General features: G+C 37.6%; 3 protein-coding genes and 1 long non-coding RNA gene across 9 annotated transcripts; 2 read left to right on the top strand and 2 right to left on the bottom strand.

Annotated features, from left to right (window-relative positions):
• The first annotated feature begins 769 nt into the window (after window positions 1–769).
• LOC135624949 (uncharacterized) lies at window positions 770–5,013 on the top strand. Of its 2 annotated transcripts, none has more exons than XM_065129100.1 (7): window positions 770–908; window positions 1,853–2,200; window positions 3,178–3,405; window positions 3,518–3,872; window positions 3,964–4,088; window positions 4,227–4,362; window positions 4,659–5,013. In XM_065129100.1, the coding sequence occupies exons 2-7, from the start codon at window positions 1,857–1,859 to the stop codon at window positions 4,896–4,898; spliced, it is 1,428 nt and encodes a 475-aa protein (XP_064985172.1). In that variant the 5' UTR covers window positions 770–908; window positions 1,853–1,856; the 3' UTR covers window positions 4,899–5,013. The 2 variants fall into 2 exon arrangements, with proteins under 2 accessions (XP_064985172.1, XP_064985173.1); XM_065129101.1 differs by having other exon boundaries at window positions 820–895.
• Window positions 5,014–5,121: 108 nt separating this feature from the next.
• LOC103969774 (lysine histidine transporter 1) lies at window positions 5,122–8,877 on the top strand. Of its 2 annotated transcripts, XM_009383423.3 has the most exons (7): window positions 5,122–6,129; window positions 6,388–6,771; window positions 7,009–7,399; window positions 7,944–8,049; window positions 8,138–8,229; window positions 8,481–8,549; window positions 8,624–8,877. In XM_009383423.3, the coding sequence occupies exons 1-7, from the start codon at window positions 5,954–5,956 to the stop codon at window positions 8,720–8,722; spliced, it is 1,317 nt and encodes a 438-aa protein (XP_009381698.2). In that variant the 5' UTR covers window positions 5,122–5,953; the 3' UTR covers window positions 8,723–8,877. The 2 variants fall into 2 exon arrangements, with proteins under 2 accessions (XP_009381698.2, XP_064985174.1); XM_065129102.1 differs by having other exon boundaries at window positions 8,481–8,876.
• Window positions 6,038–12,698, bottom strand: LOC135624950 (uncharacterized). Of its 3 annotated transcripts, none has more exons than XR_010491845.1 (6): window positions 12,430–12,698; window positions 10,154–12,289; window positions 7,241–7,426; window positions 6,992–7,159; window positions 6,254–6,775; window positions 6,038–6,175 (listed from the first exon to the last, which is right to left on the bottom strand). It is a non-coding gene; the product is annotated as an uncharacterized LOC135624950 (long non-coding RNA). The 3 variants fall into 3 exon arrangements; XR_010491847.1 differs by having other exon boundaries at window positions 10,154–10,255; XR_010491846.1 differs by lacking the exon at window positions 6,038–6,175 and having other exon boundaries at window positions 6,183–6,775.
• Window positions 12,699–13,891: 1,193 nt separating this feature from the next.
• LOC135624947 (transcription factor GTE9-like) lies at window positions 13,892–23,073 on the bottom strand. 2 transcript variants are annotated; one of them, XM_065129099.1, is made up of 11 exons: window positions 22,917–23,055; window positions 21,042–22,278; window positions 20,901–20,946; window positions 20,653–20,805; window positions 15,767–15,831; window positions 15,498–15,567; window positions 15,314–15,394; window positions 15,102–15,217; window positions 14,927–14,993; window positions 14,708–14,838; window positions 14,241–14,617 (listed from the first exon to the last, which is right to left on the bottom strand). In XM_065129099.1, the coding sequence occupies exons 2-11, from the start codon at window positions 22,263–22,265 to the stop codon at window positions 14,354–14,356; spliced, it is 2,217 nt and encodes a 738-aa protein (XP_064985171.1). In that variant the 5' UTR covers window positions 22,266–22,278; window positions 22,917–23,055; the 3' UTR covers window positions 14,241–14,353. The 2 variants fall into 2 exon arrangements, with proteins under 2 accessions (XP_064985170.1, XP_064985171.1); XM_065129098.1 differs by having other exon boundaries at window positions 13,892–14,617; window positions 21,042–23,073.
• Window positions 23,074–23,763: the final 690 nt, after the last annotated feature.

Genomic DNA, 23,763 nt, shown 5'->3' with positions numbered 1-23,763 from the left:
TTGGAATTGACTGGGATCTGTCATGATCTTTGAAACAACGATTGTGATCAGAAGATTTCATCTGTTTGGAATTTCTAATTTCATTAGAAATTATAATTTGCCTTATAATATTTGTCATTTATCAAAACATTATAAAATTTCGGACGCATCAATAAAACCAAACCAACAATATATGAGCAGCTTTTTGTGGACAAAAGTGGTTACCTGTGTCAGGTATCTTTTGGCGTGTAAAGTGTGAAAGCCAACAACTAATTTGAGATGATGACAGAAAACAAAACATTAAAAAAGGATTATTATTTACAATCCCTTTTTGATTATTTATAAATTTATGTTAATAATTTATAATATTCCTAAGTTATTCCTTTATAAATAAATATATATGTCCTTACTTTATAACTCAATTCTAATAATTTTTTTTTACTTCTTACCTATAATCCTTTTTAAAAAAAAAATTCTTCTCCTCCTTCTTTTCTTAATAGTCTGAAGTGACGTAATAAATAATAAATCGTGACGATCTGAAGATTAAAAAAAAAAAAGACAGGAAGAGTCGACGTCAATAAGTGCATAGGTGAAAAAGAAAAGAAAAGAGTAAAAATAAAAATAAAATTATTATTTTATTATTTTTAAGAATTTATAAATAGTAAGAAATTGTGAATAGTAAGAATGGCTCAAAATAGTAAACTTCAAAAAAAAAAAAGCACGCCTCATTACTTGCTTCTTATATAACGGGTTACCGGGGCGTGGAAAGAGCTAAACCCGCATCCGCTGTTCATGCTATAAATGCAAAGGGAAGTAGAGCTGATCCAGATCTCACTCGGCTCCTCTCCTCGTCCCAAGGCCGAAGTAACCGGTGCGAAGGATACGAGAACGAGACCCCAACCCTGAAACAAGCAGGGTAAGGCGAAGAGGTACTGTACTCTTTAATCTCGCGTTCTCTTCATTTTCAGTTTCTTTTGGTCTGGTTTCGACCTAAGATGGTGTCCCGTTTTGCGCTGGAGGCGTACAGTCTGGATCGCTATAAGATCCACGGCTTGATCACAAGAACGGAGTTGAATTATGGATTTGAATGAGATGTTTTAGGAACTAACGAACACTTCTAGGGTTTTCTGTTCTTAGGTGCTCTGATTTGACATTGCTGCCTATTTTTGGACGTTTTGGTTATCTTCTGGACGATCTATTGTTTCATGTGGAGCCTTCCGAAGTTTGAATCAGTATACGTGTAGATCGATGCTTGCTTAAAATTTACAATTATATAGTAGTCCTCATTCTTTGTGGGTAGAATTGTTCGCATTGTCTTAATCATTCAATGTTATTATAAGTCGGTTTATGCAGCATTTTGACTTGAATAGTCAGTTTCTCTAATGTGATGAAACATGTTTGTACAGATGTCTATATCAAATTTCAAGCCTTTCTTTACTGCGTATGTTGTGGATTTATAGTAAAGATCATTTGTAATGCAAGAAAGTGATTGCTAAAATGTTTGGTTGGTGACGTTATTATGTTTTATTTGAAATAATTTTTGAAAATTCATAAATTTTACAGCTCAGTAAACCAGTCCTTTTATTACATCATATGCTTTCCTCCACCTTTCCAGCTGATCGAGTCAGTGATAGTTGTTCTCACTGAAGTTTCTAAATCGCAATGTTGAGTAGATGTCCTGGTTTACCCAAATCTTGGATTGTATTATTATCTGTTTTCATTGTTTAGATGTGTAGCATGTGTTCCTTATCTTTTGATTGTTGATGTACTAGAGCATAAAGAAAGTTCATATTGTTCCTTTAAACCAATGTGCATATGTTTTGGATCAATTTATTATTCTGTCTTAGCAAATTGTTTATGGGTTCACGTACAGGAAAATGGCAGGAGGGTTCAGAGTGCTCCATCTTGTTAGGCCATTCCTAGCATTCTTGCCTGAAGTTCAGAGTGCTGATCGTAAAATTCCCTTTAGGGAAAAAGTTATCTACACTGTCATCTCCCTCTTTATCTTTCTAGTTTGCAGTCAGCTTCCTCTTTATGGTATTCACTCAACTACTGGAGCGGATCCCTTTTATTGGATGCGTGTGATCCTTGCATCAAATCGGGGAACTGTCATGGAACTTGGTATTACTCCAATTGTGACTTCTGGACTAGTGATGCAGCTCTTGGTTGGGTCAAAGATCATTGAAGTTGACAACAGTGTACGGGAGGATCGTGCTCTTTTGTAAGTGGTTCCTATCTGATTATTTAATGCCATAAGCCTTTGAAATGGCTTGAAACAGTATACATAGATCAGTGATAAGGTTTTGAGTAAGTTATTGCATGCCTTTCAAAGACATGAGGCCTACCATTAACGTATTCTACGATGAACATGCAGATAAGTTTTGGTTATATTTTACTGTATGATAACATTATATAATTGGACATTATTTGGAAGCAACTATGGCAAGTAATTTTGTTTACATCATTCTTTTGACAGGATATGTGGTTATGCACTACAGATTTATAGTTGAGAAACAACTGAAAGAAGTTAAAACTATGCCTGGATTTAATAACATTTGAAGCAAGAATTGTTGTACCCTCGAAACGGTACAAAATGGACAGCACGTACCAGTTCGGGCATGGACTGGTACGCAGACCACCTCCGTTTTGGATGCGCACTCCAACTCAGATTAGAAAAAACTTAAAATAGCTGTGAGGCCCATCCAACTCAGCAGTAAAAAAAGGAAAAAAAAAAAAAAGAAACTAGCGAGCCCTCTTGCGTTCAACACTGCATTGCGACGCCATTGTTGCCTCGTTCCTTCTTCTTAGGTTGAGGATCGTAATGTTGTACTGGCACAAATTTTAGATCATTCCGTCATTCACATCTACGTTTCCATTTGCAAGTGGAATTATTGGTCATTTGGAGATTGAACGCATTAGAAATTTTGTTTCCTCTATCTTATTTTACGTGAATATACTTCCTGATACCTAAAAGGAACTTGTTTTTTTTTTTTCTCCAATAGTCATAATTGTATATTGTTCTTTGGTGTCCTATCTTTCTGTGTTTGTAATTTTAATCAGCGATGTCTGTGATTAACAAACTGTATACAGCAATACCCTTATCTTTTCCTCTTTTTTAGAGTCAGGTATATTTATTTTTTCACTACACAATAACATGAAGTGGTTGATTTATCTCTCTAATTGTTGTTCTGTTTCCAGAAATGGCGCTCAAAAGTTGCTTGGCATTCTAATTGCTATTGGAGAGGCTGTTGCATATGTTCTATCTGGAATGTATGGAAGTGTCAGCCAACTGGGAACTGGGAATGCTATTCTGATAATACTTCAGCTTTTTTTTGCTGGTATCATTGTCATTTGTTTGGATGAACTTCTCCAGAAAGGATATGGTTTGGGATCTGGTATATCATTGTTCATTGCTACCAATATCTGGTAAGTCTAATCACTTTTATCTTTCATTTTTACCATCATATAGGTCATTGACTTTGATTTTTCATAACATCTGTTAGTGCGTTGTACATGATATTTTTGCTCAATCATGCAGTGAAAATATCATCTGGAAGGCATTTAGCCCGACGACCATAAACAGTGGACGTGGTGCTGAATTCGAAGGTGCCGTTATTGCTCTGTTCCATTTACTGATTACACGCACAGATAAAGTTCGTGCTCTTCGTGAGGCCTTCTACCGTCAGAACCTTCCAAATGTGACCAACTTGCTTGCGACGGTCTTGGTCTTCCTCATAGTAATCTATTTCCAAGGTTTTCGTGTTGTGTTGCCTGTGAGGTCGAAGAATGCCCGTGGACAGCAAGGTTCCTACCCTATTAAATTGTTTTACACCTCCAATATGCCCATCATTTTGCAGTCGGCACTTGTCTCTAATCTGTACTTCATCTCCCAGGTACTGCGACTCCTAACCCTCAAAAGTTGTCTAATCATACTGGCATTATACTTTTTGGATTCTACCTAATTGTTCTTCCTGGTTGATGCAGTTGTTGTACAGGAGGTACAGTGGAAATTTTCTGGTAAATCTGTTAGGTAAGTGGAAGGAATCCGAGTATTCTGGCCAATCCATCCCTGTGGGTGGTATTGCTTACTATATAACGGCACCATCGAGGTGATTAATCTCTCTCTCATGATTATTTCGAGTGTACGCTTTGATGTATGTGGCTGTGGAGCAAAATTTTCCTATCATTGTTTTGCCGTTTTATCTTTTGTTGCTTATTATCTTTATGTTTGAAATTACATTGTGCAGCTTGGTGGATATGGCAGCGAATCCATTTCATGCACTCTTCTATATTGTTTTTATGCTCTCAGCTTGTGCTCTTTTCTCAAAGACTTGGATAGAAGTCTCTGGATCGTCAGCAAGAGATGTGGCCAAGCAGCTTAAGGTATGATCCTAACTTCAAGATATCCCAACTGATTATACTTTTACTAGCAGCATTGTAACGAAAACTAGGTTGATGAAGATCAAGATGCTTAGTACAATAGTATTGGCAGCAGCATCTTGAGAGATATGATCTAGGAGTTTATGACAGATTAACAATTTAGTAAAGGATGCACTCTTCTTCAAGTGATTTGTTGCATTGTAGCCAACATAGGCACTTGTTAAATCCTTCTTTTCTTCTCGATTTCCGTATATAAGCAAACTATATAGCTTATGTTCTTGCCATTTGGTATATTGAAGGAGCAACAAATGGTGATGCCCGGGCATCGAGAGTCAAATTTGCAGAAGGAATTGAACAGATACATCCCGACCGCTGCAGCTTTCGGTGGAATGTGCATCGGCGCGTTGACAGTTATAGCAGATTTCATGGGTGCAATCGGTTCTGGAACTGGAATTCTTCTTGCCGTAACAATCATATATCAGTACTTTGAGACATTTGAGAAGGAAAGAGCCAGCGAGCTCGGGTTCTTTGGTCTTTGATTCTTAGGATCTGTGTTTGACAATTAGTTGGCACAGGAAAATATTCTGATACGGTGCATCATCTGATTACTAATGTGCTATCATTAGAACTTACTTCAATTCATAATTACTGACATGCTGATGACTCTTTGTTTGATTTTATAACCCATGTTGTTCTACAGCTATCCCTTCAATCATCATCACAAACAGAAACGAGGAATGTTCTGAGCATAACGAGTCATGGATCCCTGAAAAATCATGAAACAAGAAATTGGAGGAATAATGGAAAATATGTAGTAGCTGTTGGTGTTGTTCTATGCATTCCTGTTAATTCTTTTTCTGATCTATAGCACGTCAGCCATTTGACATATAACAATGATGTCTAGCATATAAAAGTGATCGTCGGTGTCGGTGGTGTGACCGAAGATGCAACATGTACCGTCGGTGTCAGTGGATGATTTGATGTTGATCAGCCCAACTTAGGTTTGGACCTACCTTCATGGAATTCACGAACATGCCTTAGAGCTCTGATAGGGTGTTGTCCTTGAGGTGTCATTCCCGACATAGGTTCGAACCTCACGCCCCTTTTTCCCTAATCAATTCCAAGAAATAGCATCATTGCGTCGGACGGTCCCACATCAAGATCCTACGACGTCTCGTTCTCTCGGTTTGGAAGCTGCAGCGATGCGACACGCGCCCGGCAGCTCCTCCCGCGGTCGGTCAACGAGTCGGACCGCCAACAAAATCTGTCCTTCAATTGTGTGGTCCCAGAATCCAACCATAAATGTCAAACTGGCTACGAGATAGATTCGGAGAATCTCCCGCGCTCGACGAGAGATTCTGGATCCCCTGGGCGGGTATAAGAATCCGTCAAAACTCCTTTGCCTCGTTTGGTCTTCGACAGCAGCCACATGTTTTGGGGAAACAGCTATTCTATCTCCAATATACGCAACCCCGTCGCAAGGAGGAACGCAAGAGGAACTGGAAAGAGAGAGGAAGGCAAGAGGAGGAGGAGCACAGATCTTAGTTGCGTCCCTCTCTCCATCTCTTTGCAGGTTGTCTGAGCTTCGGGTCCCATGAGCGAGCCGGAACGCAATGACCTGCAGCAGAGCAAGGAGAAGGCCATCGACGACTGGCTTCCCATCACCTCGAACCGGAGCGCCAAGTGGTGGTACTCTGCCTTCCACAATGTCACGGCCATGGTCGGCGCCGGCGTCCTCAGCTTGCCCTACGCCATGGCAGAACTCGGATGGTATACTTTCCTCATCTCATCTCATCTAAAGCCTTCCTTTTAAAGCCTGTAGATGAGATAACATTTATGATTTCATATTCTTAACAGAGAAAGAAAAAACCTGATTATGATTCTGACAATGAACCTGACTTTACGTCTCGATCGACGAGATGCAAGTTCGATCTCATGATCTTATTGTTAAATCATCTTTTGATTTCGAATCCAACTTCAATTCGATCTAGGATGAGTGTCATCAGACTAATGTTGCCGCAAACTCAGGGGGCCTGGCGTGGCGGTGCTCGTCTTGTCGTGGATCATCACCTTGTACACCCTATGGCAGATGGTGGAGATGCACGAGATGGTCCCTGGCAAGCGATTCGACCGCTACCACGAGCTGGGACAGCATGTGTTTGGAGAAAAGCTCGGGCTCTGGATCATCGTCCCGCAGCAGCTGATCGTGGAGGTCGGCACCGACATCGTGTACATGGTCACCGGTGGCAGGTCCATCAAGAAGTTCCACGACACCATCTGCCCCGACTGCAAGAACATCAAGCTTTCTTACTTCATCATGATCTTCGCCTCCGTGCAGTTTGTTCTCTCTCAGCTTCCCGACTTCAACTCCATCTCAGGCGTCTCCTTGGCCGCGGCTGTCATGTCCCTCAGGTACCTACATCATCGTCATTTCAAATATCACGAAAACTCTTATGATCCCTTAAAGGAACATAATCCAAATAAATAATCACGTCACACTATAATAAAAAAAAAACAAATTTAATCAAATAGGTATTCCAAAACTTTATTCCTTATTCAAGGTTTCAAGAAATGCTATAACCGATCTAAATTTCAGAATCATAACACCAATTGTGAGTATGATTTGACAAACCTCTGCGATATGATCAGCTACTCTACCATTGCCTGGGTTGCATCCGTGGAGAAAGGCCAACCAGATGTTGATTACAGCTACAAGGCTTCAACCACAACAGGAGTTGTCTTCAACTTCCTCAGTGCGCTGGGAGATGTTGCCTTTGCATATGCAGGGCACAATGTGGTGCTGGAAATCCAAGCAACCATACCTTCCACTCCTGAGAAGCCTTCGAAGAAACCAATGTGGAGGGGTGTGGTTGTTGCTTACCTTGTTGTTGCTATTTGCTACTTCCCTGTTGCTCTAATTGGATACTGGGCCTTTGGCAATGTTGTTGATGACAACATTCTCATCACCCTTGAGAAGCCAAGGTGGTTGATTGCAACGGCCAATATATTCGTCGTGATCCATGTCATCGGAAGTTATCAGGTACTGATAGTGCTCATCATTGATAACCTGAAAAATGAAGCCATTGAACTTTGGTAAAAATACATTTCTAAAGCAAGATTCTAATTTCTCCCCTCGCTCTTTTCATTTTGAATGCTCTAATTTTGCATTAGTTAATGTAATATGAAGGTAAAAAAAAATCATTTAATACATACTATAGCATCTCCATCGTAAAAAATTGACTGATCATGCAAAAAATATTTCATATCAGTCATGAGCATAAATATTTAGGTACAGTGTGAAACATTAGAATCTTATGCAATTCTAAATCACAGACAGCTCCTTTCTATTTATTATGGTATCAAGAAGAATACAAATTTCATCATCAAAATACAAATGTATACAGAAACCAACATACTCAGTTTCATGGCACCAGAACATAGATCTGAATCCACATGACATTTGGATGTTTGTTTCAACTATAAAACAACAAGAACAAGACACTGCAAATGTGAACAATGTTGAGTACCACAGTATCTCATTGTTCATTCTGATTCATTTCTTTGTTATGTGGCTATTCATGCAGATCTATGCCATGCCTGTGTTTGACATGATAGAAACAGTGCTTGTCAAGAAATTCCACCTTCCGCCAGGTCTTACTCTTCGCTTAGTTGCAAGAAGTGCTTATGTTGGTAAAGCCATTCTCCCTCAGTCATATTTTTCTATAGAAACAAAACTACAGACATTGTTCAATCTGTTCTCAATATAATTCCTCTGCAGCATTTACAATGTTCGTGGGCATAGCCGTCCCTTTCTTTGGGGGTTTGCTTGGGTTTCTCGGAGGCTTTGCATTTGCACCAACAACTTATTTTGTAAGCCATATTCTCTGTTCTTTCTCTTAATTCATCAAACTACATGTCTTTTGTCTATATCTTGATCTTCTACTCATTCAAAGATGTGAAAGAAAAAGGGTCCAGTAACAAGTCTCCTGCTAATGTGGAGTCTGAAACGGGAACCAACATAAAAGAAAAGCCAAACCACTCAAGTTTTAATGTTTTTGTGATTGTGTTAAGTAATTATTTTGTCTTCTTCCTATTTAACATATGGTGAATATATTTCACAGCTCCCCTGCATCATGTGGCTAGCTATCTACAAGCCAAAGAAGTTCAGCTTGTCTTGGATCACAAACTGGGTAAGTCAGCTCTTCTCAAGATCTAACTTCTCAGATTAGTCAGCAGCTAATTTTGTCGTCTTGATGATCTTTAGATCTGCATTATACTGGGGGTTCTACTGATGATCTTATCACCTATTGGAGGAATGAGGACGATCATATTAAGTGCAAAGGACTACGCGTTTTTCTCATGACCTTGCCAATCAACTATGTAGATGGCAACAAGATTAGCCTGACATGCTTGATTCATTGTATTGCCAAAACGGTGCTCATTAGATATGAACAAAATGTCATCAACTACAGATACTGTAGTTAGGCTGTCTTTGAAAACACATTTGCATTCTTAATATGCAGTTGGAGAAAAGGGGTTGGGTGAATGTGCAATTGCAGAATGCCCTGAATGTTTAAATAAACAATTGATGAAAACTACATTTTAAATATGCATTCACGTAAGTATTGTTTGGTAAAATTATATTTCAAAAGTCCATTGAGTATTTTGTGATAAATTTACCTATCTAATATTTCTAATATTTATTATAAAGCGAATATAGTTTTTATTTAAATTAATAAGTAAGTAAATAAATATATAAATATATGTAATCTTATAAAAAAATTCATATGACCCAAATATATAATAAATAAATAATATAATCATATAAATAAATATAACATAATATTTGAAAATAAATAAATTTGGTTTTTCACTAAATTATTATGATAAATTGATAATTATGTAATTTTAAATAAAGTCATAAGGTACTTTCAGAGTTTAAAAAATTATATTAACATTCCACAAATACTGAAATACTAATGTTACTATGAGATAATATCAACATTTGAGCACTTGCAATACAATATCAAGACTAAACGTGACTTTAAAAAAATTACTAAATACAAATACACATTTCAAATGTGTCCCCAAACACACCCTTAGACCTAGTTGCTTCGTTTCGCTAGATGGTTTCTATTAATGACATTCATCCATGTTGCTTTGTTCATATTATTATAATGTACAAGGTCTGTCATACCGAAGCGTACCGCCCGGTACCGGTCCGATAGGTTACTGGTACGCGGACCGCCCGGTACCGCTACAGTGCTATACTGTAGACTGTGTACGGGACGGTACGTACGGGTCCGACAAATTATCGGTATGTGGACCGTCCGGTACCGCTGCAGTGCTACAGTACTACTGTAGCGCTGCTGCAGTATGAAAAAAATTTACAATTGTTCGGTACACCCTGATGTACCGCCCGGTACACCGGTACCGTACCATACCGAGCCCGGGTTGAAACGCCGGTACGGTATGATATGGTGAACCTTATTAATGTAACTATTTTTTGTGGCAGACAAGTGCTTTGATGGAATGCATAATTTCTATTGTTTACTGCATGCTATTGAGTACCAGATTGTTGAAATGGAGTGACTAGCTCAGGAAATCCAAAACAACTCACCAAGGGAAGTAGAGGTTACTCATCAACAGTTGGAAACAAAATAATAATAATAATAATCTGAAAAGTGCAATTACTTCTCTAGAAGAAAGTTCAACCAACTGATTGTATTCATTTCTAAGAAACGTCATTGTTTAGTAGAACTATCAGTCAACAACATTGATTAAAAACATTTACCTTTCATGTGCTGGCGTCAATGAGTGATAACACACTCCATAAGCAACCCTTTGCTTGCTCATGAGAGACTATCTTGCAAATTAGAAATCTTTCTCAAAACATCTGTAAGTAGCACTTCAGAATTAGTCAAATTAACAGCTTACCTGCTCAAATGAATTAAAATTGAATCTAACAAGGAGCTGTAGATGCATAGATTACTCTATATAGAACAAACAATAATTGGCCAAAAACAGCAAAAATTCATAAAGAAAACAGAACATATTTCTCTTCATAAAATTATATGCAAAACAAATGGTGAGCATTAAGAACTGCAAAGCTCTTTGAAAACTCAACATGCTTGATAGGCTGAAAGGTATGATGCTCCATTTACAAGCCAAAAGGATAGTAGATTGTTTTATTGTCAGTATTATAATTTCCTGTGTGATGAGGAATATATATGAAATATTTAACAATCCACTAGTAGAAGTTATATGTCTATATATATAGTTATATATGAAACTTTCAGTGATTCACCAGTGAAATTTAAAAAGGCCTAGCAGTTTCTAATAGTGCAAGTCCATTTTAAGTTACTATATTACCTTCATCATTGAGCCCCCTACATGGTTTGAAATATTCAAAGATATTGTAATGTTTCAAGCTTTATGTATGAAAAGTTTGAGGATGTTATCCATTGCAATGAGAAATAAAAAGAATGTAAGCCATTACACAAGGCTCCCATTAATACAAAATACAACAAAGCAGATGTTCCATGACCCTAGCTCTGACTACCAAAGTTGCAAATGGACATCTTACGGTGGCACCAAAATTCACCCTTGATTTTCACATAAGAGATCCTACTATTCACCTCCGGAACAGTGCAAAAATTGTTACTTTAACATGAAAGCATCATCCAATATTCTTAGCCAGAGAATTGACAGATTTTACGAAAATAAACCAGCTAAATTGTACATAAATTTTGGGACACAAACACATACGAACAAGAGTAAATAAAACTTCAAGAGGACCTTAACGACTTATGTAGAGGAAAATGTTATTCGCCTGAGTTGGCAAACACATTAGCTTTTAAATAATTCAACTTTCACTTTTTAAAAAAGAATCCTATGCTGAACAAATCTAAGGGAATAAAAAGAATCAAAAGTAGAGCCAATCTTATAGTTAGCAGTCTTTGAGAATAAAGGTAAACTAAAGAACCAGGAATAAAAAATGACAGAAGAGCATACACTGAAAGAGGAGCATCCAGAGATAACATTTATCTTGTTTCTTCCAATCTTATACTTAACAGTCTTTGAGAATAAAGGTAAACTAAAGAACCAGAAAGAAAAAAAACAAATGATAGAAGAGCAAACACTGAAAGAGGAGCATCCAGAGATAACATTTATCATGTTTCTTCTTCTTTTCTATTCTTCACTGCAGTTGGAACCCCTTTCGGAGTAAATTCTACAACAGCCATCTGCTCTGTCTATTTTACTACTTGTCCAACTATATATAAAAACCTGGGGCAGATAGAAGGTCAAAAGCTTTACATGTAGAGCAACTTCTTCTGGTTACCATAATTCCCTGAAAATTCAATCAAATGCTATCCCATGTTACACCAGCCATAAGAAACTAAAGGAAAAAGAAAAAAAAAAACAATTATTGGTTTATGCTTAGGAGAAAAACGTATCTGTTGCTGGCAAAGCCAAGAATATTTGTGGAAAGAATGATGTACAGCATGTTGCAACAACTATTTCCTGTAAACTAGGTTAGTCAACATCTTGACCAATCCACATCTTTTTTGTTCTATTTCGGGCAGCAAATATTCTGTTGTTATCCGATGATATATTTCGGTAGAAAATATGATTGAAGACAACCATCGAACACTTAAAGCTCTGCCCTTGAGTCTTGCTTCTTTGATCTCAGATATTAACTTTGATACTGTTACTAGCATCTGAAGTGCATCTTACGCTGCAAAGTTTATCAACACCAAAGAGATCCATTTTTTGTTCTTATTCAAAACGAATAATTTCAACTTCCGAATATGTATACATATCATGCTGGTCGAACCGCATCAAACATCAATGGAAACATGTCATGGAGCTTGCAGCTTTCGTCACCGAGAAAGATGCCGATTTAGGAACCGACAAGCCAAAACGATCCCTGAAGTAGCCTATTGTAGTTTAATTTTATCATGATTTCAATAAATGCTTATATAACAAAATCGACTCATAGGCCCTAAGGTGTCTCCGACAACGAGGCAGCAAAATGAGAATAAACGAAAAAGTCAGGATCGAACAAACCATAAAAAATGGACTTCTCCCGTTCAAATCGCCAAATGGAAAACCAATCCGTGCCCAGAGCCCTAATTAGGTCAAATAAGAGAGCCAAATGATACCATCCGTAGCTGGATGGAAGCGAGGGCGAACCCTCGGTGGAAGAGAGGCTATAGGAGCGGCGGACATCTCCTGAATCAAGCATTCACATGATGCAGCGATTGGAGGTCCGAAAAGGAGAGAATCGAATCAAAATGGACTTGCTCGGTTTCCTTCTACAGCTTTGGAAGAGGGAAGAAAAGAAAGTATGCATTCAAATCTTTTTAATATATTATGTTAGGAATTATTTGATATATTATATTTATACTAATTTAGTAGTAACATCACTTAAATAGCAATAAAAATAATAATTCATTATGAAATCTTGGCCACCATAATAAAAATATTATAAAACATTATAAATAATTTAAATGGATTCCTAACCTCAACCAAATCAACTATAAACCTAAAAAATATTATATTATAATAATCTATAAAAAATAATAATATTATATCATTATAATATTATTCAATAACATTTACAATGCTTTCAATACCTCAATAAAAATACTATAAGCATTATTGAAAGACACTATAAATGAACTAAATAAATAATTATAGAGAATATTATAGATGAGCTAAATGACAGTTGAAGATTAGTAAAACAAAAAATAATAATTTTTTTAGAGGTGAATATTTTCAAATCAGGGACAAAAAAGTAAAATAGAGATACCACTTAACACATGCCAAAAATGCAAGCATTCTATAGAAAAATCACCTTTGTGTTAATTTTACTTAATTGATTATTATTATTATTTACTTATTGTTGAAAATTATTTATTCCTAAATGCATCAATTTGCTTACTTTCAGATGCGTATAGGAGAGAAATTGAAACCTCCCTACCTCAAGCCAGAAGGTTGCAAATGCGTAATGGTATTAACGAGCAACTAGTAATTTAGACTCAAGTCGATTGGTTACAGATTCATTCATAAATATATTGACAAATTAATCTACAAACACTAAACCCATTAAGAAAAGAGAGGCAATATAGGACAAATGTTAAGAAAAGATAGGCAAGAGAGGCAGTAACTCTGATAAACAAAAGTAATCAGAAAGTAAATATAGGACAGTCCATTGATAAACAAACCAGAAAGACAAATGTAGCACATTCATATTACTCCTGAAGGCTAGTGCAATAAACATAGTTCATGATGTGAACGCCAACAAATTATCACTCATAAATTAAAGAGAACACTAGCAGCAAAAGAAATCCAGTACAAAAGGTTTCATGTCTCTCACTTCACTTCATTGATTTTTTAGAGTGCAGAGGATTCCAATCTCACTCGATGTCCAGCAACATACAAAGCCCAAAGCCCCAGTACATCTCTTAGGCAAACTTTTAACATAAATAGTGTCATGCTCGAGAGTAAACCATCTCAAGGAGAAAAATCAAGGAATTTGTTTCTATGTATTTGCTTCTTTTCAGTTCAGAGAACATAAAGAAACCTAATTATGAAAAAGAAGCTATGAGATAAGAAACCTCATGCACAATTTCGATAAAGCAATCTCCCAGCATGAAAGCCAAATGCTTGGTTTCCAAGGAACAAATCAGCCAATCCTCTCTCTGAACCATAGATAAATTTTCAGCTTTCCCCAACTCTTAAGTACTTCACAGAAAACCGGACTTCCAAATCTGAATGCTGGCTTAATAGCAAATGAACCACCTTTAATCTCTCCATTCACTGAACGGTAGCAGCAGTCAATTTAATGCCCCAGGAAGAAGCACACTCCACAACCAAGACACTTAACAGCCCAACTAATCACTTGAGCTGCATTATCTTTTCCAAATGTCAGAATGTATAGTTCTGACCAGATCCAAGAGCAAAATCTAAGCAATATAGTATTATACAGTCAATCAATCTCTCCTTCCTCAACATCAATTTCAGGAGCACCTTTAGGTTCACCCTCTTCCTCTTCTTCATCATCGACTTTAATGAATAGCCCAAGTTGCTCTAAAGGGTTACCACCAAGTTTGAAGCCCCCTATGCCATTCAGATAATAATCTGAGCACTTCTCATCAAGGGACATCGGTATTTCTTCAGCTGGAGCTGTTCTAAGCATTTCCAGATCTTTAAGAATCCGACAGTCCTCATTGATGTCCACAGTTTTCTCCATCTACGGTGATGTCAGAAATATCTACAGTTAAAGAATATACAAGGGCACAGAACAACGAAAGAAGATCAGCAAACAGAAACTGATACTTGCCTTGAGCAAAGCCTGACGTGCTGCTTCTCTCTCGAGCTCTCTTTTGCGCTTAGCTTCAGCTGCAGCTTCTGCTTCAGCTTGTCTGCGAGCATCCTCAGCAGCTTTAGCTTCTGCTTGCAGCCGTGCTCTCTCTGTACCAGGATAGAACAAAAGGTTCTTACACAAATTGAACTTCAAGAGTAAGTGGTGCAGGGAGATGAGGGTGAGAAGCATCGCTACCTTCCCTTTGCTGTCGTTCAATTTCCTCTCTCTCACGCCGTAGTTTTTCAGGGTCCCCCTTGTCACCCTGACCTCAGCGACATATATAATCAATCAAGATTATGCATGCACAAGATACATGCAAAGCAGCATTACACTAAATTCTCAGCTGACCAGTCGTCACTGTTTAACCAACCTGGTGAAGAGTTTTCTCCCGAGCTTTGAGAATTGTATCAGCAAAACGGCTCCTAAGCAAAGCTGCTCTATATAGCTTTTGTGGGGAGACTTGTCTCTCAGATGGAGCATGCTCCCCTAAAATTTCCAGTGGAAAAGATAAGCCGATCCATGCAATTAAATGCTTAGAATCCCTGTGGTCTCATAGATATCTTCTTAGAAATGCATGCTTACCCTCTTGGCACTCATCAGCCTCGACCAATAAAGATCTAGGATGAGCATCTTTCTCTGACTGACTCAACCCACTCCAAGTTCCTGCAAATTGCCAATAATACAAGATAATTTAATGCTGAACTAAAAACAAAATAAATGATTTCCCATTATTTTAAATCAATGGTTTATGACATCAAAAACTTACTATTAAAGTCAAGTGGGTTCATTACGTCACTTTTCTCTTGATCAGAACTTGCCTTAGTTCCTGAATTTTCCTGATGCAAAGTACATCAACAGAAATTTTAACTAAGTTCATGAATATCTAATTTTTAAGAAGCCAAAAATAAAGGATGAGCAAGCATGTCATAGAAAACATCAAATAAAAATTAAGGGCATATTTAGCACTAAAAGAAACCAGTTTGATTGTCCAGGAAGCATATACCTCACTATCTGGTGTCACATTGTGAGACATACCTTAGCAGCATCTTTTGGAACAGAAACTTGCTCCTCTGGTTCACTCCCGGTGGAACTGTCAGAGTCTAAATATAAAAATGAACAAAATTTAGAATCCAGAAAAGGTCACACTCAAGTAAACTTGTGTGATGCTAAGAGACTTCCAAGAAAAGGTCATTTAAAAAAAAATAATATGTGAAACAAAACTTTCCAAAAACATGTTTGATTTTATATCAAGAAGTTATCCAACAAGCCAATTTCTACAAGAAATTAAAAATAATAAAGGACTTGCAACTAATATTAATTATTCTAAAAAAAACATAAGATATAAGATTCTACTAAAGAAATGTAGTGGACTTTACATGTCGATAATATTGATATTATGCAGCAGTTACCAGTGTAAGAACAAAAGAAAATCAAGTGAAAATCCTCAATAACTTAAGCTACATAAAACAGTCAGCATTAGAACAATAAAGTTCTGATTAAGAAGAACTAAGATTAAATAGAAGCACAATTTTACCAACTTAAATTAGGGGGAAAATAAAGGTGAAGCTGTACCAGGTAAATGAAACTTCCAAAGAAATCTATTCAGTGGCAAGGTGAAACCAAGAAAATATTGCTCATAAAACTGAAGGTGGATAGTAAATATCAAGCCAGCATGAAGCATCATGTGACTGCCAAGTGCCTTTACATTAAGAAAAAAAAATTGTACGATGATCATAAAACTAAGTCTGCTTAACCAAATAGACAATTAGGAAACATCAAATCCAAGAAGTTACTATAGCATAGATAAAGTCGCTGATATACGGCGAATACCAAATATAGGATTGAAAAAAGTAGTTTTGACATGTTCATAACAATCTATAAACTCATGGCAAAGCACACTGACTGAATCCTCATCAAAGATATTATATAAAACAAAAGAAGACACAAAGAATCATTTAGAAATGACAAGGTACTCTCACGATTGTCTTGTTGGCATTACCCTCAATGGAGCTTAATGAGAACATATTCACCACTGAACATTGAAACTTAGACTTTTCTACAAAATATATGCCACTGAATGTTTATACATTGTCATATGTTCCATTGTATTAGAATCTGTCTGAAAAATGTTAAGTACAGTTATGTACAAAGTCATACATAGCACTTATGTACAAATGACCGCTCACATAACAAATAAGATACATTTTAATTATGTGGTCTAAATGCCAACACTTAAATGAGTAAAATTTCAGGGAAGCGACAAAAATAGTAAAAAAAAAAACAAAATTCAAAGATTAAGCTAACACATAAAAAAAAAACCAGAATTTGCCACTGGCACACTGTGCTACTCAAAAGGTTTGATGTAATAAGTGTATATTTTCTGCTGCACCTTAGCTTGGATCACTACTCCCATCCTAAGCAAGCTGTGGATTTTCCCACTGTTATGGTGGATAGCACCCTCCATGGTTTGTGGGTATAAACTCATTTCAATACAGCTTTTAACCCACTTGTATTCAAGAACGACTTGTGATTTGTGGCCTCAGATGTGAAGTTTAATGTCAATTCATGTCTGTCTATTCTCAGCGAGGGAGAGGAAGCAGAGAGAGTAAGAGAGTGACAGAGAATCTAAGCTAGAATCCAAAAATGACACCACAATCATTACATTTGAACACTAGACTTGTATACAATGGGAAAATCTGTGTATGGCCACCGGCCCCACAAGGTACTTGGGTTGGCATGTCAGCATTTTCAAGAAAGGATTAATGTCCAGAAGTTTTTGTATGCACAGAAGATGGACTTCTTAGAAGGTAAAAACTAAGAAAAGCACACCTATAGAATTGTTTTTATATAAATTGCTGGATGAATAATATTGACTGCAATTAACCAGCAACACGGGCATAATAATAGATACAAGTACCAGAATTAAAATTGAGCACTGAATCATATCTTCTATATAAGCTGGCATAAATGCTAATGAACAACCAGCAATACTGCATCCACCCAAATCATTGGATGAGTGCAAAAGAATAACCTGAGAACAAAATCTAATAGAACACAGTATCCCGATGACATGCTTCATATTCTCTAACTCAAAATCCATGCCTTCTCATGAATGATATTAAACATATATCTGACAAAGCAGCAGAATGTTTGTTTTCTAGCCAGATCCAACATGGAAAGTAAACCATCCCAACCACCAATGCTTGGAAGTAACGAGAATCATGAGTTCATCTCAACTGAAAAGGCATTTACTACTCGCCAGAAGTTGAGACGAAATCAACTACTAATATAAAGTATTATAACATACTTCAAGATAATATGAAAGATTACCAAACACTAGTAAAAAGCTACATTAGCAAAAAATTCTTTTTTTGAAGCATTATTATACACTACAAGATGATACACATATACTTCAGGTTGTTCCTTTACAAGAAGTAATATGTACACATGAACTACATTATCTAACAAACCAAAGGCTGATGAAGTGAAAAGGTAGAATGGGAACATGGGAGATGGATAGTAACGGAGAAAGGGATGACTAGCAAATAGAATTAAAAGCAGAGCACCACCAGAGAAGAAGCACAGGTGTCAAAGTGTGAGACAGGAGTGGTGTACTAAGAGAGGGAGTGGACAGAAAGGGAGAGCAGCCAACATCTAGCAGCATGTCAAACCACCATCATTGTGGTGGAGAACAAGGGTGCCGTACAGCTGCAGGTGCAAGTCTGTGAGAGCAAAGTTGCATAATCGAAAGTAAAAAGATAATGAACCAAAATGAGCATATATTCATCTTGTAATTTTTAACACTATTGTTTAGGTTGATCAAATCGATCCTTGAAGCTGAAAGGAAATTATGTCACCTCTCAAAAACCTGATTAATGGAGTCCTATACATCAACCCAGGAATTTTTTCATGGGTGCATCTATCCAATTTGGCTAATCTAATGGGAGGAGATATGATACATTGGAACCAAAATAAAAGAAGAAAAAGCCTTATTCCAAGTAAAAACATGCTCAAGAACTCAGAAGCTGTTCCAAATACCTCAAGAAGAAGAAGAATCGGTTATAAATTGAAAAGGTCTATTTTAATTGTTAGATGAAAAGTGTTTACTGCAAGGAGATGAAACAAAACTGAATTAGCTTTAATTCAACCATAACCAATCTTAATAAGACACAACGTCTAACCCAATAAAGGTATCATTTTTGCAATTCATGGACCACAGACCTAGAATTCATCCAACAAAAAATACATCTTGACAGAGATTTTTTGCTGTAGAGAACTTACCAAGGCAACTTGTAGGTCAAATGGCAGATGCAAAAATCGCTTAGATGCGACAATAAGCAATATTTACAAGACATGCCAACATCTGAAAACTCTGGTTGACATTTTCCCTCTATTTGACCTTGGATGATTTCGCTAGAAAATACCCACATTTTCGGTATTTCCCAAACAATACCCCCATTTTGGTTTTTACCAAACAGTGCCCCTAATTCAAAAAAAATCCCAAACTACCCCTATAAGCGTTGAAGATAGGCAGAACCCATATACTGGTGGAGAATGACTTTCAGGATGAGAAGATACTTAAAATACTCTCTCTCTCTCTTATTTTCATTTATTGGTGGAACCCACCCTTTCTTTGCCTGCTTCATCCCTTTCAAACTGCACACAGACACCTTAAAGGCAAGCGTTGAAGATAGGCAGAACCCATATATAGAAACACTGGTGTGGGCATTTTAGTCTTTATATCCATAAATCACTATGCTAACAGCTAAATGATGGAGCCTGGCAAAGGCATCTAAATGGGCTTTTAACGCTTAATGTGGTATAAAAGCAGTTCACAATTTTGCAAGGGTATCTAGATAGATGAAAATTTGGAAGAGATCATGACAAAACATTTCAGTAAAGGGAGCATTTCAATAGCATGTGAAATGGCATTCAAGCTAACATATTGGCTTCATGCTGGCTCAAAACATGACGACAAACAGGTCAACACAAGATATGTGTCCATGGCATAGGTTGGGTCCATTAGGCATACCCTTTTTAAACTCGGGAAAATACCATGTTCACATGATACATGACCTTCGACATGTACCACAGCAATATGAATTGACACCATCAGTGACTAGAGCTTAAAAATGTCAAAAGCATAACAAGACAGAAAAATGACTCCACCAACATGTTAACAAATAATTCAACTGAATTGATCTCCCAAGACACATTCAATGTTTCGTATTTCAAATTAGAACAACACATGGTAAAGCCAAAATGGTAGCAAAATCTAGTACATTTGAATTAACAAAGAAAATTACACAGCAATCCTATGTGGTTTGTTGCACATCAACCAAATGCACATAGTAGTCATCAAGGTTCACCAAATCAGGATGAGTTCCACCAAACTTGTAGCTTTTACTGGAAAAAATAGATTAAACAAAAAACCAAGAAAAAATTATCCAAAATAGAATTATTAAAAACAAAACAAGGTTCCTTGTTTTTTTTATTAATGCTACACCTCAACCCTTCTTCATTATTCTTCTGCTCAGCCTCCCGCTTCATCTTCCTATTGGCATTTCTACTGCTAGCTACTGGAGTACCAGAACAGGCAACAGAGATCTCAAAAGAAGGAAATAGATGGAATCAATCTATTGATCAAAGGTGACGATCGGTTTAACATGGAAAATTGCTGGAATAGGTGCAATGATGGAACAAACTAATAGAAACTGAATATCATAATTTGGCATATGAGAGAAATATGCAACTCCATAAAAAAAAGGATCCATGTATTGTTAACATATAGACAAGATTTTACCACATAAACACAAAAAAATCACTCAAAATCTCAATCTTGTAACTAGGATGATATGTAAAAAATACAAGCAAAAAGAAGATATATGGACATGACCCAGCACATGCAAACAAGTACGCACCACCGGTAGAACCTGAATCGCTACTTGAACTGCTTGAACTGCTACACTTAATATTTCTAGCCTTTGCATCCTTTTCTATTGCTAAAGTAGGGTAGCAAGACATGGGAGGATCATCGCCACAGATATCCACATCCTCATCAGCAAAATCATTGCCTGAGAATGAATGAGAAGGCACAAGCTTAATTTTGTATCTGGCCACAAGTACATTTATCCTTCAAAGAAGAATATGCACAAACAAGAATACAAACCTTTACAAGAATACATCGCTGAAGTGTGTACACCATTTTCATTCACCTGCACAAGGTACATTAATGGCTGTATTTACCTAAAACATTTAATGTTCAAACAATAAAGAGAAAACCCCATAAAGCCCAAACAGAACAGAGTACCTCCCCTTTGCACTGCTTCACTTTCACTTGTCTTGTCTCTCTCTCCTGCAAATAGTTATCTAGAAGCTTTTGCAACTCAAAAAGTGTGTCCTCACCAAGAGTCTCAATATCAATTTCTATTTCCTCGCAACTCTGATTCATATTTCCACTGTTCCGTCTCAGAAAATCAATAATGTAATCTGGTAGATCTGCCAAAAGTGACTCCAATCGTCTGGTAAGACTTTGTTTATCCTCATCAGTCATCTTGGGTATTATACTCTCAGGTGCAGGGGTATTGGAGTCATTAAGGGGCATTTTCCTCTTTTTGGATGAGGACACTGACTTGGGAGCTTGAGTTTCTCTCTTAACATGTGCATCTGCTGAAGCTAACTCTTTTTCTATTGGTTTCCACCGAGTTTCAAAGAACTTGCTGAGTGTATCCGCCATGATATGGACATCATTACCCGGTGGGTTGTATGTCATTGCGTTTGTAAAAGTAAGCCTAATATCTGCAACAAAACCCCATGGGCTGGAGTAAGCACCCGAGGTTATTTTTTTCTTGATGGTGCCCAGATCCATTGGTTGCTTAATGACAGTGTAATAATCAGGAATGTTCAACTTCTTAGGATCAACTGGTTTGTTAAAAACCCAACCATACTGGTGCAACATCAACAGCTTGAGGAGTGTCTGACACTGTTTCATCAACACTAAATTTGAATTGTTCGCAGAAACTGGATGTTCAGCTGTTTTTGAAGACTCAAACTTTCCTGATATCCCACGTTTCATCTGGGAGCCACTCCGCACCGTGGGATCACTTTTTTTCTCATTCTCATTAATAGAAGATGATGTTGTAACACCAACATTTAAGACACTCCTCAAGTTCAGTTTCTCCTGAAACACCTGGGTTTGCTCTAGCTCTGATTTTAGTTTCGTTTTCAATTCCTTTCTTTGAAAACCAGACATCTTGGACAAACAAATCACCTGCAGTGGTACATTAAAACCATTGCATCTGCCCACATTTAAGGTTATGCACCTCTTCCTCTTTGGAGAAGTGGAATCTCTAGAATCAGCATGAGTTGAGCTCGCAAAACATTCCGATTCAAGCATCACCTCTAATCCATGTTGGTAGTCGACGACAGAACCGGAACATAATTTCTGCAGCTTCCCCATTGCAAAGGAAAGATCTTGTGAACTTTTCTTCATCTGCTTTTGATTGGTGTACTCTAGAAGAACCGTTGGTGCCATATAATCAATCTGTCTGTTCACATCAATCATGTGAAAAGATTGCACAACATTATCTGTTGCAATGCATCCAAATTATTTGCCGCAAAATAACTTGATTGTCTTTTTTTTATTTCTTTGTAGGTTACAAACGACAAAATTACCAAGAAGGGCGTATTATTATTCTATCAGTGGCCAATTGGGATGAATCTATAATTTAGCAAATTATTTATGGCCGGAAGATCTTTCACTGAAATATGCACAATTACACTGGAAATAGTGAAAATTATCCCGTAAACCTGAGCTTGCTACCAAATACAAACAAATGCCAACTTGACCCAAATCCTCCTTCACTAATCCAACAACAAAGACCAATTCAGAGCTTCTGAGATCACAAGCTAAAACCCTAAATGTACTCAAATTTTCAACCAAGCTCTCTTCACCCCACCCCCCTAAAAATCGAAAACCTAACCTCCGAATCGCACCATGCAGGAGAAACCCTAAAAGTCAAAACTAACACCGTGATCCAAAAGATTGCTATCTCAGAATTCAAAACGAATCTCCTTTAACCAACCTTGCAAAATCGAAGATACCAAATCCCAGCCAGATTTATCCACAAGAGAGCAGAAAAAATCGGAAGGCGAGAGGGAAAGAAACCATAAACGATTTAAAAACCTGAATCGAAGACCGAAGCCGCTTTCGGTCCCCCAAGAAAAACCCTAGAAACCGACACCACCCTCTACCTCCCTATATCGCTTCTCTTCTTCGCCCTCCCTTTCGCCTTTCTCCTATCCTCTCTTCGCCAACACGCGCACACGAGACCCCGCGAGTCGATCGACAGCGAATGGCGATCGACCGTAGCCCTCGTACCTTATTTATAGAGACCCACGGGGCTCGTATCGGCCGTCCGCTTAGTTCAATCCAGCGGCGATGGTAAGGTTCACGGGTGTAAACTAACGATTCGAATGGACGGCCCTGATGCTTTCAGGTCACGGGATCCCTTTCGGATCCGACGTCCAGGGTTTGGTCACGAAAGTAAAAGAGCGCCACGTTTCTTTTGACGTGGGGATCCCCTGTGACGCGCTTCGTAAGGTGTCTGATGCAATGCGTGACGTGGCCACGTGCTTCTGGAAGGAAGCCGGTGGGACACGTGGTGCGAGCTTACCGGTGCGTGGCCGTCAGTGGGTCGGGTCTGAATCGAGGCGGCGGCGGCAACCCTCGACCCGACCCGTTTGGCTGAACCGGAATCGTCGCATTCGTAGCTCCGACCCGATAAGGATAAAATGATTCGGATCAAAATTTTGCATATGGTAAGTATAAACTCAATAAAAACTATATCATCGCACAATAGAATATTGAGCGAATTCTCGAAAAAACTGCTCAATATGACAGACCGTAAAGTTTCTTTCCTTTGCATTGAATCCGTCTGATCATAATGATTTTAAATATACTTTTAATATTTTATATAAATTTATAATGAATACGTGAAAGATATCGTCGATTTATCAAAAAAGCTTGATGT

Source organism: Musa acuminata, chromosome BXJ2-10 (genome assembly GCF_036884655.1).
Source record: "Musa acuminata AAA Group cultivar baxijiao chromosome BXJ2-10, Cavendish_Baxijiao_AAA, whole genome shotgun sequence".
Lineage (NCBI taxonomy): Eukaryota > Viridiplantae > Streptophyta > Magnoliopsida > Zingiberales > Musaceae > Musa > Musa acuminata.
Note: the sequence above shows the minus strand (reverse complement) of the source record. Positions and strands in the feature narration are given on the sequence as shown.